Source organism: Phyllostomus hastatus, unplaced genomic scaffold (assembly GCF_019186645.2).
Source record: "Phyllostomus hastatus isolate PE091 unplaced genomic scaffold, TTU_PhHast_1.1 phas_contig_1, whole genome shotgun sequence".
NCBI lineage: Eukaryota > Metazoa > Chordata > Mammalia > Chiroptera > Phyllostomidae > Phyllostomus > Phyllostomus hastatus.
The window spans coordinates 13,318,325-13,332,851 of NW_025333498.1; the positions used below are offsets into that span (position 1 = coordinate 13,318,325).

The 14,527-nt window shown below is 42.3% G+C and overlaps 1 protein-coding gene across 1 annotated transcript in view; it reads left to right on the forward strand.

Moving 5' to 3' along the window:
• TTN (titin) overlaps positions 1 to 14,527 on the forward strand; it is a 269,907-nt gene that overhangs the window by 205,393 nt on the left and 49,987 nt on the right. Inside the window, exons 263-285 of the mRNA XM_045842158.1 lie at positions 37 to 330; positions 436 to 3,402; positions 3,712 to 4,032; positions 4,134 to 4,418; positions 4,513 to 4,812; positions 5,115 to 5,417; positions 5,843 to 6,118; positions 6,211 to 6,510; positions 6,600 to 6,902; positions 7,074 to 7,373; positions 7,857 to 8,144; positions 8,505 to 8,801; positions 8,892 to 9,194; positions 9,296 to 9,601; positions 10,434 to 10,721; positions 10,806 to 11,096; positions 11,187 to 11,474; positions 11,639 to 12,226; positions 12,318 to 12,422; positions 12,852 to 13,049; positions 13,144 to 13,440; positions 13,538 to 14,125; positions 14,216 to 14,518. Coding sequence (XP_045698114.1) covers positions 37 to 330; positions 436 to 3,402; positions 3,712 to 4,032; positions 4,134 to 4,418; positions 4,513 to 4,812; positions 5,115 to 5,417; positions 5,843 to 6,118; positions 6,211 to 6,510; positions 6,600 to 6,902; positions 7,074 to 7,373; positions 7,857 to 8,144; positions 8,505 to 8,801; positions 8,892 to 9,194; positions 9,296 to 9,601; positions 10,434 to 10,721; positions 10,806 to 11,096; positions 11,187 to 11,474; positions 11,639 to 12,226; positions 12,318 to 12,422; positions 12,852 to 13,049; positions 13,144 to 13,440; positions 13,538 to 14,125; positions 14,216 to 14,518 — 9,789 coding nt within the window. The remainder of the gene's footprint in view (positions 1 to 36; positions 331 to 435; positions 3,403 to 3,711; positions 4,033 to 4,133; positions 4,419 to 4,512; positions 4,813 to 5,114; positions 5,418 to 5,842; positions 6,119 to 6,210; positions 6,511 to 6,599; positions 6,903 to 7,073; positions 7,374 to 7,856; positions 8,145 to 8,504; positions 8,802 to 8,891; positions 9,195 to 9,295; positions 9,602 to 10,433; positions 10,722 to 10,805; positions 11,097 to 11,186; positions 11,475 to 11,638; positions 12,227 to 12,317; positions 12,423 to 12,851; positions 13,050 to 13,143; positions 13,441 to 13,537; positions 14,126 to 14,215; positions 14,519 to 14,527) is intronic.

Consider the following 14,527-nt stretch of genomic DNA (forward strand, 5'->3'; position numbering starts at 1 on the left):
GAATGTTACTTATTCATCATAACTTCTTTTGAAAAGATCCCCCAGGGCCACCCAAGGACCTACACCATGTGGATGTTGACAAGACTGAAGTCTCCCTTGTGTGGAATAAGCCAGATCGTGATGGTGGTTCTCCTATCACTGGGTATTTGGTGGAATATCAGGAAGAAGGAACCCAAGACTGGATTAAGTTCAAGACTGTGACAAACCGAGAGTGTACTGTTACTGGCCTACAGCAAGGAAAGACCTATAGATTCCGTGTAAAAGCTGAAAATATTGTGGGCCTTGGTCTCCCTGACACAACTATTCCAATAGAATGTCAAGAAAAACTAGGTAATTTTTGGATTGGTATTTTTATTTTGTTTCTTCTTAAAATTATTCAAGTTGTAAAACAGACAAACAACAAAAAAACATAATTTCCTGCTGTTTGCTTTTCAGTGCCTCCATCCGTAGAGCTGGATGTGAAATTAATAGAAGGCCTTGTGGTAAAAGCTGGAACTACAGTCAGATTCCCGGCCATTATAAGAGGTGTACCCGTTCCCACTGCCAAGTGGACTACCGATGGGAGTGAGATTAAAACTGATGAACATTATACAGTTGAAACTGACAACTTCTCATCAGTACTTACCATTAAGAACTGCTTAAGGAGAGACACTGGGGAATACCAAATCACAGTCTCCAATGCAGCTGGCAGCAAAACAGTAGCTGTACATCTCACTGTCCTTGATGTTCCTGGTCCCCCAACAGGTCCTATTAATATTCTGGACGTTACCCCTGAACATATGACTATCTCATGGCAGCCACCTAAAGATGATGGGGGAAGCCCTGTGATAAACTATATCGTTGAGAAAAAAGATACAAGAAAAGATACATGGGGTGTTGTCTCTTCAGGAAGCAGTAAGACAAAGCTGAAAGTCCCACATCTGCAAAAGGGCTGCGAATATGTTTTCCGAGTGAGCGCAGAGAATAAGATGGGTGTTGGTCCCCCACTTGACTCAGTACCTACGGTTGCTAAACACAAATTTAATCCTCCATCACCTCCTGGTAAGCCAGTGGTTACTGACATTACTGAAAATGCTGCCACAGTGTCCTGGACTCTGCCCAAATCGGATGGTGGCAGTCCAATAACTGGTTACTACGTGGAACGTCGAGAAATGACTGGCAAATGGGTGAGGGTCAACAAAACACCTATAGTGGACCTGAAGTTTAGAGTGACAGGACTCTATGAGGGAAATACATATGAGTTCAGAGTTTTTGCTGAAAATCTTGCAGGACTAAGCAATCCCTCCCCGAGTTCTGACCCAATAAAAGCTTGCCGGCCCATCAAACCACCTGGACCACCTATTAATCCTAAACTGAAAGACAAGAGCAAAGAAACAGCTGACTTGGTGTGGACAAAGCCTCTCAGTGATGGTGGCAGCCCCATTCTAGGCTATGTCGTAGAGTGTCAGAAAGCTGGGACAACCCAGTGGAACAGGATTAATAAAGATGAACTCATTAGGCAGTGTGCCTTTAGGGTACCTGGACTAGTTGAAGGAAACGAGTACAGATTCCGAATAAAGGCAGCTAATATTGTGGGAGAGGGAGAACCAAGAGAACTAGCAGAATCTGTGATTGCAAAAGACATCCTTCATCCTCCAGAAGTAGAGCTTGATGTGACCTGTCGTGATGTTATTACCGTTAGAGTGGGCCAAACTATCCATATTATTGCTCGAGTCAAAGGCAGACCTGAACCAGACATAACTTGGTCCAAGGAAGGCAAAGTATTGGTCCGAGAAAAGCGGGTTGACATAATTCATGATCTACCTCGTGTTGAGTTACAAATTAAAGAAGCTGTGAGAGCTGATCATGGCAAGTATATCATCTCTGCTAAGAACAGCAGTGGACACGCCCAAGGTTCTGCCATCGTTAATGTCCTTGACAGACCTGGGCCTTGCCAGAATTTAAAGATTACCAATGTAAACAAAGAGAACTGTACCATTTCTTGGGAAAACCCACTAGACAATGGTGGCTCAGAAATAACAAATTTCATAGTGGAATCTCGCAAACCAAACCAGAAAGGCTGGTCAATTGTTGCTTCAGATGTCACTAAGCGGTTAATCAAGGCCAACCTTTTAGCCAACAATGAATACTATTTCCGAGTTTGTGCAGAGAATAAAGTAGGTGTTGGACCAACCATTGAAACAAAAACTCCAATTCTGGCTATTAACCCTATTGATAGACCAGGTGAGCCTGAAAACCTTCATATTGCAGATAAAGGAAAGACATTTGTCTACCTAAAGTGGCGGCGGCCTGACTATGATGGTGGCAGCCCAAATCTGTCGTATCATGTGGAGAGGAGGCTGAAGGGTTCTGCTGACTGGGAAAGAGTACACAAAGGAAGCATTAAAGAAACCCACTACATGGTTGACAAATGCGTTGAAAACCAGATTTATGAGTTCCGAGTACAAACAAAGAACGAAGGTGGGGAAAGTGACTGGGTGAAGACAGAGGAAGTTGTCGTGAAGGAAGACCTCCAGAAACCAGTACTGGATCTGAAATTAAGTGGTGTGCTGACTGTCAGAGCAGGGGAGACCATTAGACTTGAGGCAGGAGTCAGAGGCAAACCATTTCCAGAAGTTTCATGGACCAAGGACAAAGATGCTACAGACTTAACAAGATCACCAAGGGTCAAGATTGATACCAGTGCTGATTCTTCTAAATTTACTCTTACTAAAGCAAAGCGAAGCGATGGTGGTAAATATGTAATTACAGCAACTAACACAGCGGGCAGTTTTGTAGCCTACGCCACCGTCAACGTTTTAGATAAGCCTGGCCCTGTAAGAAACCTGAAAATCTCCGATGTATCCAGTGATAGGTGTACTATTCGCTGGGATCCACCAGAGGATGATGGTGGCTGTGAAATCCAAAATTATATCCTAGAAAAATGTGAAAGCAAGCGAATGGTTTGGTCTACCTATTCTGCTAACATCTTAACACCTAGTGCTACAGTAACACGTCTCATAGAAGGAAATGAGTATATCTTCAGAGTCCGTGCAGAAAATAAAATAGGCACAGGGCCCCCCACAGAAAGTAAACCAGTCATTGCAAAAACCAAATTTGATAGACCTGGTCGCCCTGACCCCCCAGAAGTCACCAAAGTAAGCAAAGAAGAAATGACTGTGGTTTGGAGTCCACCTGAATATGATGGTGGGAAGTCCATCACAGGATACTTTTTGGAGAAAAAGGAAAAACATTCAACACGATGGGTCCCTGTTAACAAGAGTGCAATCCCTGAGAGACGTTTGAAGGTACAGAATCTCTTCCCGGGACATGAATATCAGTTCCGTGTCAAGGCAGAAAATGAAATTGGAATTGGAGAACCATCTTTGCCGTCAAGACCAGTGGTGGCAAAAGACCCCATAGGTATGATATTCTTGCTTTTTCTGATACTATCCAACTCTTAATCCCCTGTACAGAGTTATTAAATAAATAAATTAAATCTGTATTCAAAGCTTTTTTTACCCAGTATTTCTATAAGTAGATCTTTTACCAAGTCACCTGAAATGTACAAACAATGGTAGATACTGATTTTATGAAAGAACACAGGAGTACTCAGTAACTGAGATATTGAAAAGCCTATCTTTGAGAATAGACTATATAAAATTACTCATTAAAGTATCACTTGTAGCAGCTAACGATGCATAAATTTATTCTTACCTAATTTATTTTCAGAACCACCTGGTCCACCAACCAATCTCAAAGTGGTTGATACAACCAAAAGTTCCATAACTCTTGCATGGGGAAAACCAGTGTATGATGGTGGCGCACCTATAATTGGATATGTTGTGGAAATGAGACCCAAAAAACCAGACACATCACCTGATGAAGGCTGGAAAAGGTGCAATGCTGCAGCACAACTTGTTCGCATGGAGTTCACTGCTACCAGCCTGGATGAAAAACAGGAATATGAGTTCAGGGTGTGTGCCCAAAACCAAGTTGGCATTGGGCGCCCTGCAGAACTCAAGGACGCCATTCAACCTAAAGAAATCTTAGGTGAGGCCCTATTTTATCACTTCATTCACTCATACTTCATTTCTCTTATGACTTCCCCTACATTTTGTACAGTCAACTAATGGCTTTCTCATCATCTGCAGAACCTCCGGAGATTGATTTGGATGCCAGCATGAGAAAACTGGTCATAGTGAGGGCAGGATGCCCGATCCGACTCTTTGCCATAGTGAGAGGGCGACCAGCCCCTAAAGTCACTTGGCGAAAAATGGGAATTGACAACGTGGTCAGAAAAGGCCAAGTCGATCTGGTTGATACGATGGCCTTCCTTGTCATCCCCAATTCCACGCGTGATGACTCAGGAAAATATTCCTTGACACTTGTGAACCCGGCCGGAGAAAAGGCTGTGTTCGTCAATGTCAGAGTATTAGGTGGGTTACTAACAAGATTCTTCCTCCCATTCCAAAATGCATTAGTCAATGAGGCTGAGGAGGCATATCTGTCTGATTTTGTGGTTCCTTACAGATACTCCCGGACCTGTGTCTGAGTTAAAAGTTTCAGATGTCACTAAAACAACATGCCACGTCTCCTGGGCCCCTCCTGAGAACGATGGTGGGAGCCAGGTGACACATTATATTGTGGAGAAACGTGAAGCGGAGAGAAAGACGTGGTCAACGGTTACCCCAGAAGTTAAGAAAACAAGCTTCCATGTCTCCAATCTTGTCCCTGGGAATGAGTATTTCTTCAGAGTAACTGCTGTCAATGAGTATGGCCCCGGTGTCCCAACAGATGTCCCCAAACCAGTGCTTGCATCAGATCCTCTAAGTAAGTAATAGCCTTTCCTTCTTATTAACTCCGGTGCCCTACATTCGCAAGGTCAAGGTCAAGATAACGACACATTTTGCTCCACGTCTGAAAGAGCTTTAATTTGTAGAAACCCAAACAGTACAAATAAATATCTAACTCTCTCCTTAATTCATCGAGCATACTATTTGCTTTCAACATACCCAACAACAGCTTCCATAGCCTTTGAAGCAAGTGACATACTAAATAAATACTTAAGTATATTAACAAATAGACTTGATGAAGTTACCCAGACAGTTTGCTAAATCATGTTTTTCCTCTAGGTGAGCCGGATCCCCCAAAGAAACTGGAGGTTACTGAAATGACAAAGAACAGCGCTACATTAGCCTGGCTGCCTCCACTGCGTGACGGCGGCGCTAAAATCGATGGCTACATCATAAGTTACCGGGAGGAAGAGCAGCCTGCAGATCGCTGGACAGAGTACTCGGTGGTTAAGGACCTCAGCCTTGTTGTCACTGGCCTGAAGGAAGGGAAGAAATACAAGTTCAGAGTAGCGGCCAGGAATGCCGTGGGAGTCAGCTTGCCCAGAGAAGCGGAAGGAGTGTATGAAGCCAAAGAACAGCTGTGTAAGTCACCGTTGTATCATTGTTTCATGTGCTAAAGTTTATTAGAATTTTCTTCACACATGCAAGCATTTCCCCATGAGGAATCTAGTTCTAGAAACACTTCGGTAATAGTCAAGAACAGTGGTTTTGAACCATTTAAGCCCACTTGAACTCGTGACACAATATACACATATGTATGTCATGGTGCAAACACATATATAACGAAAAAAACTGTTCTGAAGCAACACCGATTTTTGTTCTGTATGCCAGACTCATATTTTCTATTTGATTCAATTCCATTTTTTAAAAAAAAGTAGCTACAATGCCAACATTAAGTTGTACCCACTAGTGAGTTGAAGTCCACAATTTGAAAAATACTCAGTATAGTTCCCAATCAGAGGAAATTAACCTCCCCACAAAGTTAACATATTTTATTTTCCCTTTAGTGCCACCTAAGATCCTTATGCCAGAGCAAATTACTCTTAAGGCCGGGAAGAAACTCCGAGTTGAAGCCCACGTGTATGGAAAGCCTCATCCCACCTGTAAATGGAAAAAAGGAGACGATGACGTTGTCACATCCAGCCACCTGGCAGTGCATAAAGCAGACAGCTCTTCGGTTCTGATCATAAAAGATGTCACTAGGAAAGACAGTGGTTACTACAGCCTCACTGCAGAGAACAGCTCTGGGACAGACACTCAGAAAATCAAAGTTACCATCATGGGTATGTGAAGTGTTAGACATCTAACTATGACCAGGAACATTTTTTTCCTGTCAAATCCTTGTGCTTACATTTCTTTGTCTTGGTTCATGCAGACGCGCCTGGGCCCCCCCAGCCTCCGTTCGACATCTCCGACATAGACGCTGATGCCTGCTCCTTGTCCTGGCACATCCCTCTGGAGGACGGGGGCAGTAGCATCACCAATTACATAGTGGAGAAGTGTGATGTAAGCCGAGGTGACTGGGTGACAGCCCTAGCTTCAGTGACAAAGACTTCCTGCAGAATTGGAAAACTGATCCCAGGCCAGGAGTATATCTTCCGAGTCCGTGCTGAAAATCGATTTGGCATTTCAGAGCCTCTCACATCTCCAAAGATGCTAGCCAAGTTCCCATTTGGTATGTTTCTTCTGGAGAGAAAAATACTGTTTTCTTACTAGTCTGTTGCTTAAGGGAGAAACTGACATTTCCCTTGTCTTCATCTCCAGATGTTCCCAGTGAACCAAAGAATGCCCGAATCACTAAAGTCAACAAAGACTGCATGTTTGTGGCATGGGACAGACCAGACAGTGATGGAGGGAGCCCCATTACTGGTTACCTGATTGAACGCAAAGAAAGAAACGGTTTGCTCTGGGTGAAAGCTAATGATACTCCTGTCCGATCAACTGAATATCCCTGTGCTGGCCTTGTGGAGGGTCTTGAATATTCCTTCAGAATCTATGCCCTGAACAAAGCTGGATCCAGCCCACCCAGCAAACCAACAGAATATGTAACTGCAAGAATGCCAGTTGGTGAGTTTGTGTTTTGGTTGTTTTGTTTTGCATTAGAGGGATACATTTAAATCTTGGAGTCTCCTAAGACTACTTCCATTCAGGAATATATTCTGGGTGATAATGTGAAATAAAGAAATTTAAAACTTTTGCTATTAAGAGAAATGCTGAGAATACCTCTTTTGGTTTTAGATCCTCCTGGAAAGCCTGAAGTTATCGATGTTTCCAAGAGTACTGTATCCCTCATATGGGCTCGTCCAAAGCATGATGGAGGCAGCAAAATTATTGGCTATTTCGTGGAAGCTTGCAAACTTCCTGGTGATAAGTGGGTACGGTGCAATACTACACCTCACCAGATTCCCCAGGAAGAGTACACAGCTACTGGCTTAGAAGAGAATGCTCAGTATCAATTTAGAGCCATCGCCAAGACAGCAATAAACATCAGCCAGCCTTCTGAACCTTCTGATCCAGTGACTATCCTCGAAGAAAATGGTAAGATTCTATGGAGTATCATAGGCAAAGGTGGACAGTACTCACAATGTGTTTTTCTCCTAGCAAAAAAGTAAATCTATATCTGTGGAGAAAGGGACAGGTAAAATGATAGGTGTCTGGTATACAGATATGAAAAATTATGATTATGGAGAATCTCAAGAACATGTTAAACTAAAAGAGCAGGATAGAAAACTGTGAGGCCTGTATGATTTCAACCCTACACTTGCACAGAATGATGACAAAGAAATGCACCAAAATGATGGTGGTGGAAATTTAAGGATTTGGAATTAAGGGGGATCTTCACTAATTTTCTTTATACTTTTAGCATTATCACATTTCTACACGAAACTATTTCTTTTAGAATGAGTATGTTACTTCTAAAAAGTCTGTCTTGAACAACACAGCACATAGAAATTTCCCACTTTTATTAATGAGTTCTATAATAGAACCTTGTGTGTATTAAATCCTTTTATTTCTTTCCAGTTCCTCCCAGGATAGACCTGAGTTTGGCTATGAAATCTCTGCTGACTGTCAAAGCTGGAACTAATGTTTGCCTGGATGCTACTGTTTTTGGGAAACCAACACCGACAATCTCCTGGAAGAAGGACGGCACACTGCTAAAACCAGCAGAAGGCATAAAAATGGCTAAAAGTCGGAACCTGTGCACCCTGGAACTGTTCAGTGTGAACCGAAAGGACTCAGGAGACTATACCATTACTGCAGAAAATTCAAGTGGTTCCAAATCAGCCACCATTAAGCTCAAAGTGTTAGGTAACTAAAGTGCTTAATTAGAATCTCATATTTTATTTTGCCTAATGTGATGCAATAGAATTTACAAAATAAAAATGAGAAAAGATGCATATCCTGATGTATATTTTGAGATCACAGGATTATTCTCATCAGAGAATAGCATTTTAGAACTGACAAGAGCATTAGAGATTACATATTCCAGTTATGCAATTTTACAAGTGAGGAAATTAATAGTTTGAAAAATTCAATGACTTTCAAGGTCATTCAGGAAGTTAATGACAACATCAGGATGGCAGCCCAGGTCTCCAGACCTCCATTTGACTCACTCCCCATTTCCCACATGTTAGTGAAAGACTTCACTTTTCTCTCTTGTTCTTTCAGATAAACCAGGTCCTCCAGCATCTGTTAAAATCAACAAGATGTATGCCGACCGTGCAATGCTTTCTTGGGAGCCTCCTCTGGAAGACGGAGGCTCAGAAATCACCAACTATATTGTTGACAAACGTGAAACGAGCAGACCCAACTGGGCACAGGTCTCTGCTACTGTGCCCATCACCAGCTGCAGCGTGGAGAAACTGATAGAGGGCCACGAGTACCAGTTCCGAATCTGTGCTGAAAATAAATACGGGGTGGGCGATCCAATCTTAACTGAACCAGCAATTGCTAAAAACCCATACGGTAGGAACATTTTCCTGTGGCTTTTCCTTTTACTTTTTAAATGTCACCTTTGAGATGGGGAGATACTGACTTTTCAATCAATCTCTGCAGACCCTCCTGGACGCTGTGATGCGCCCGTCATTAGCAACGTAACCAGAGACCACATGACGGTGAGCTGGAAGCCACCGAAGGATGACGGCGGCTCACCCATAACCGGCTATTTGGTTGAAAAGCGGGAAACCCAGGCAATTAACTGGACTAAAGTCAACAGAAAACCTGTTATAGAAAGAACTATAAAAGCAACAGGCCTCCAAGAAGGCACTGAATACGAGTTCCGAGTTACAGCTATAAATAAGGCTGGCCCAGGCAAACCTAGCGAAGCATCCAAAGCTGTTTATGCTCGGGACCCTCAGTGTAAGTTCTCATGAAAAAGTCTTTTATACTGTGTTAAAATCAACTTGGAACAACCAGAAGTGAGATTGTAATGAAAAATTTTTATCATTATTTATCCTCAGATCCTCCCGGCCCACCAGCTTTTCCTAAAGTATATGATACCACCCGTAGTTCTGTGAGTCTGTCTTGGGGCAAGCCAGCCTACGACGGTGGTAGCCCTATCATTGGTTACCTTGTCGAAGTAAAACGAGCCGATTCAGACAACTGGGTGAGGTGCAATTTACCAGATAAGCTACAGAAAACCCGCTTTGAGGTGACCGGCCTGATGGAAAACACAGAGTATCAGTTCCGTGTGTATGCTGTTAATAAGGTCGGATACAGTGACCCCAGTGATGTGCCAGACACCCACTGCCCCAAGGACATCCTAAGTAAGTGTTACCAGGAGAAATACATCGAGGGTGTGTAGAACTCCCTTCCGAACATTTGTTTATTTACAGGCTTTGGAGGTGGTAACTCTAGGAGTGCATTTTGGGAGAGCTGGGTTGGTCATTGATGCTATTGTACAATAGGTCAAATGGAATGCAACGAGATTAGTGGTATTGAAAAGCTTTTCACACTTACATGAGAATTTCATGCCTTCAAAAGAATATGGAATACAAGAATTTTATCCTGAGAATAAGAGATTTTTTAAGTAGTGAGCTATTTATTGTTCTTACAGTTTTTTATTTTCTCTTCTAATCCACCCCTTTCCAAATATATGGATTAGTAGGCTCTCCATCTTAATTTCTTTGTATTTGCTTATTGTCCATAACCATTTCTGCCTTTATTTTGAATCAGTTATACCTCATCCCCTATGTACCTTTATTCCTACAATGGGATAAAGAAAGAGAGACAGAGTACAGAACAGAGGGCCTTTACTGAGTATAGAAAAGGAAAACCAGTATGGAAGACAGCCAAGAACCAATCATTTACTTTTAACATGTAAGAGTCTGAGAGCATGCAAGGCTTATGAGAAGAGAAGGTGCAGATCCTCCAGGGAGAACTTGGTTTAGCCAGCAGGATATTGGAAAATGATAGGATCAACAATTGCTACAGAGTATTGATATAGCTGACAAAAGTTTTGAGTATTATATTAAAGATTTTTTCGAGAACAAGAAACCAATCCTAGAAAGAAGTATATTTTAGGAGTGATTAAGTCCAATCCTGGGAAATACTTTTGACCATTAAATTATTGTTTTAACTTTCTTCACTCTAAAACAGTTCCACCGGAGGGAGAACTTGATGCTGAGTTGAGGAAAACGCTCATACTGCGTGCCGGTGTCACAATGAGACTCTACGTACCAGTAAAAGGACGCCCACCTCCGAAGATAACTTGGTCTAAACCAAACGTCAACCTAAGGGAAAGGGCTGGACTGGACATAAAGTCAACTGACTTTGACACTTTCTTGCGCTGTGAAAATGTGAACAAATATGATGCAGGAAAATATATCTTGACTCTGGAGAACAGCTGCGGTAAAAAGGAATATACCATTGTAGTCAAAGTGCTGGGTAAGTCTGTTTGAAAAACATCATATATGTTAAAGATGTAGTTTTATACATGTTTTACATAGTCATTTATTTACCGTTTATCAGATACTCCCGGGCCACCCGTCAATGTGACTGTTAAAGAAATATCCAAAGATTCTGCTTATATTACTTGGGACCCTCCCATTATTGATGGCGGAAGCCCCATCATCAACTATGTGGTAGAAAAACGTGACGCAGAGAGGAAGTCCTGGTCCACAGTGTCAACCGAGTGCTCAAAAACAAGCTTCAGAGTGTCCAACTTGGAGGAGGGAAAATCCTACTTCTTCAGGGTGTTTGCTGAAAATGAGTACGGCATTGGTGATCCTGGTGAAACACGCGATGCCGTCAAAGCTTCCGGTGAGCAAATGCGACACTACCCTCTCATGTTGAGTGACATCTCACCTTGGTTCTCTGGGGCTTAGACTTATCACTTCTCCTTTGCTTTAGAAACACCTGGACCAGTTGTGGACCTGAAAGTGTTGTCTGTAAATAAGTCATCTTGTACCATCGGCTGGAAAAAGCCTCGCAGCGATGGTGGAAGTCGAATTACTGGATATGTAGTCGATTTCTTAACTGAAGAAAACAAGTGGCAACGAGTTATGAAATCATTAAACTTACAGTACTCTGCAAAAGATTTGATTGAAGGGAAGGAATATACCTTCAGAGTGAGTGCTGAGAATGAAAATGGAGAAGGAACCCCAAGCGAAATCGCTGCCGTGGCAAAGGATGATGTTGGTGAGCCTTTGGCCGTGCACCTTCATTTTCCCTTTATTGTCAACAAAAGCGCACTCTGGAGCCTTACTCACTGACTTACAGATAAATCCTTTAAAAACTGTAACAATATGACAAAGTACATTGCCTGTTCTTCAAACTAATCATTTATCTCTGCTGTTTTACAGTGGCTCCTGACCTTGACTTAAAGGATCTACCTGATTTGTGCTACTTGGCTAAAGAAAATAGCAACTTCCGTCTTAAGATCCCCATAAAAGGCAAGCCGGCTCCATCAGTATCCTGGAAGAAAGGCGAAGACCCTCTAGCCACTAGCACAAGAGTCGGTGTTGAGTCATCTGCAGTTAACACAACTCTCGTAGTATATGATTGCCAAAAATCCGATGCTGGCAAGTACACAATCACACTGAAAAATGTCGCTGGCACAAAAGAAGGAACTCTCTCTATAAAAGTTGTTGGCAAGCCTGGTATCCCCACTGGCCCAATCAAATTTGATGAAGTCACAGCAGAAGCCATTACATTAAAATGGGGTCCTCCAAAGGACGATGGAGGTTCGGAAATCACCAATTATATCCTGGAAAAGAGAGATTCTGTAAACAACAAGTGGGTGACATGTGCTTCAGCCGTCCAGAAAACTTCCTTTAGAGTAACCAGACTTCATGAGGGTCTGGAGTACACCTTCAGGGTCAGTGCCGAAAACAAATACGGGGTAGGAGAGGGCCTGAAATCGGAGCCAATCATTGCAAAACATCCATTTGGTAAGTGTCTCAATGTCAGAAAATAGAAAGCAAAACATGGTTTTGAGGAAGTTTCTTATTATAAACCTTGCATTGTCATATATTTTCCCAGATGTGCCCGATGCTCCCCCACCTCCCAATATTGTGGATGTCAGACATGATTCAGTATCTCTAACCTGGACAGATCCCAGGAAAACTGGTGGCTCTCCAATCACAGGTATTTGTTTTGCTCTTATCCTACAGCATGAATGCATGCTCCTTATTTATAGAGCACTATCTGCACATGCAATAATGTATTTTTCTTCCAGTACATTAAGCATTAATTAAGCTAATTAAGCTACTGCTAATTAAGCTACTGCTTAATTTCACTGAAAATCTCTTAATATAATAATTTGTAAAGAAAGGCTTTCTCAGTGATAACATCTATTTTTATAAGTTAAAATTTTTCAACAAAAGGTATAATATGCATGTTCCAAGAGAAAAAAATGGCACCATACCTAGGTAATACAAGTGTAGGTATCAGCAAGAATAATGATTTATTCCACATATCCATATATATTATAAATTATTTGAAAAAAACATGTTTTAAAATCAGGCTGCATTTGTACTTTCTATTTGAATTGACACATCACTGGGTTTCTTGTAGGGTATCACATCGAGTTCAAGGAAAGAAACAGCCTTTTGTGGAAGAGGGCTAACAAGATTCCTATCAGGATGAAAGAGTTCAGAGTGACAGGATTAACGGAAGGCCTTGAATATGAATTCCGAGTAATGGCAATCAACTTAGCAGGCGTAGGCAAGCCAAGCCTGCCGTCAGAACCAGTCGTGGCACTGGATCCAATTGGTAAGTCATTATACAAAGAAAAATCCAGGTGCATTTTCTATATGAAAAAAAAATTGGTATTTGTTTGACTGTTTCCCCCTCCCCCATGTTTTAGATCCTCCTGGGAAGCCTGAGGTTATCAGTGTAACAAGGAATTCAGTGACTCTCATTTGGACTGAACCCAAATACAATGGTGGTCATAAGCTGACTGGATACATAGTGGAGAAGCGAGATCTACCCTCCAAATCTTGGATGAAAGCCAACCATGTTAACGTCCCAGATTGTGCCTTTACCGTAACCGATCTTATAGAGGGCGGAAAATATGAATTCAGAATCAGAGCAAAGAATACAGCAGGTGCTATCAGTGCTCCATCAGAAAGTACGGGAACCATTATTTGCAAGGACGAATATGGTAGGTTTGTTTTCTTTTTAGTACACATTAAAACATCAAATTATGCCTCGTTCCTTTTCTGATTAAAAAGGCGTTTTTGTTTTTTTTTTCTTTGCAGAGGCACCCATCATTGTCCTTGATCCCACAATAAAAGATGGGCTGACAGTTAAAGCAGGAGATACCATTGTTTTGAGTGCCATCAGCATTCTTGGCAAACCCCTTCCAAAGTCAAGTTGGTCCAGGGCAGGAAAAGACATCAGACCATCAGATATCGTTCAAATATCTTCCACCCCAACCTCTTCCATGCTTGCTGTCAAGTATGCCACTAGAAAAGATGCTGGTGAATATACCATCACTGCTACCAATCCTTTTGGCACAAAGGAGGAACATGTGAAGGTAACAGTTCTCGATGTGCCTGGTCCCCCAGGCCCCATTGAAATCAGTAATGTTTCTGCTGAAAAAGCAACACTTACATGGACACCTCCCTTGGAAGATGGTGGCTCACCAATTAAGTCCTATGTTCTTGAAAAGAGGGAAACCAGCCGACTCTTGTGGACAGTGGTGGCTGAAGATATTCAGTCTTGCAGGCACGTGGCAACCAAACTTATCCAAGGAAACGAGTACCTCTTCCGGGTCTCCGCTGTAAACCAGTATGGCAAAGGAGAACCTGTGCAGTCTGAACCTGTCAAAATGGTGGACAGATTTGGTACGTACAGCAGGCGAGGGAATTGATGTGTAAGTATTTATGGCAGAGTCTAGAAAACAGGATTTCTCACAAATTGGCTTCCTTTTTCAGGTCCCCCTGGCCCTCCTGAAAAACCAGAGGTATCAAATGTCACTAAAAACACTGCCACTGTCAGTTGGAAAAGGCCAGTTGACGATGGCGGTAGTGAGATCACAGGATATCATGTAGAAAGGAGAGAAAAGAAAGGCTTGCGATGGGTGAGAGCGACCAAGACACCAGTTTCTGATCTCAGATGCAAAGTAACAGGACTTCAAGAAGGAAACACCTATGAATTCCGCGTCAGCGCAGAAAACAAAGCAGGGATTGGTCCACCTAGCGAAGCTTCAAATCCTGTTTTAATGAAAGATGTGGCATGTGAGTATT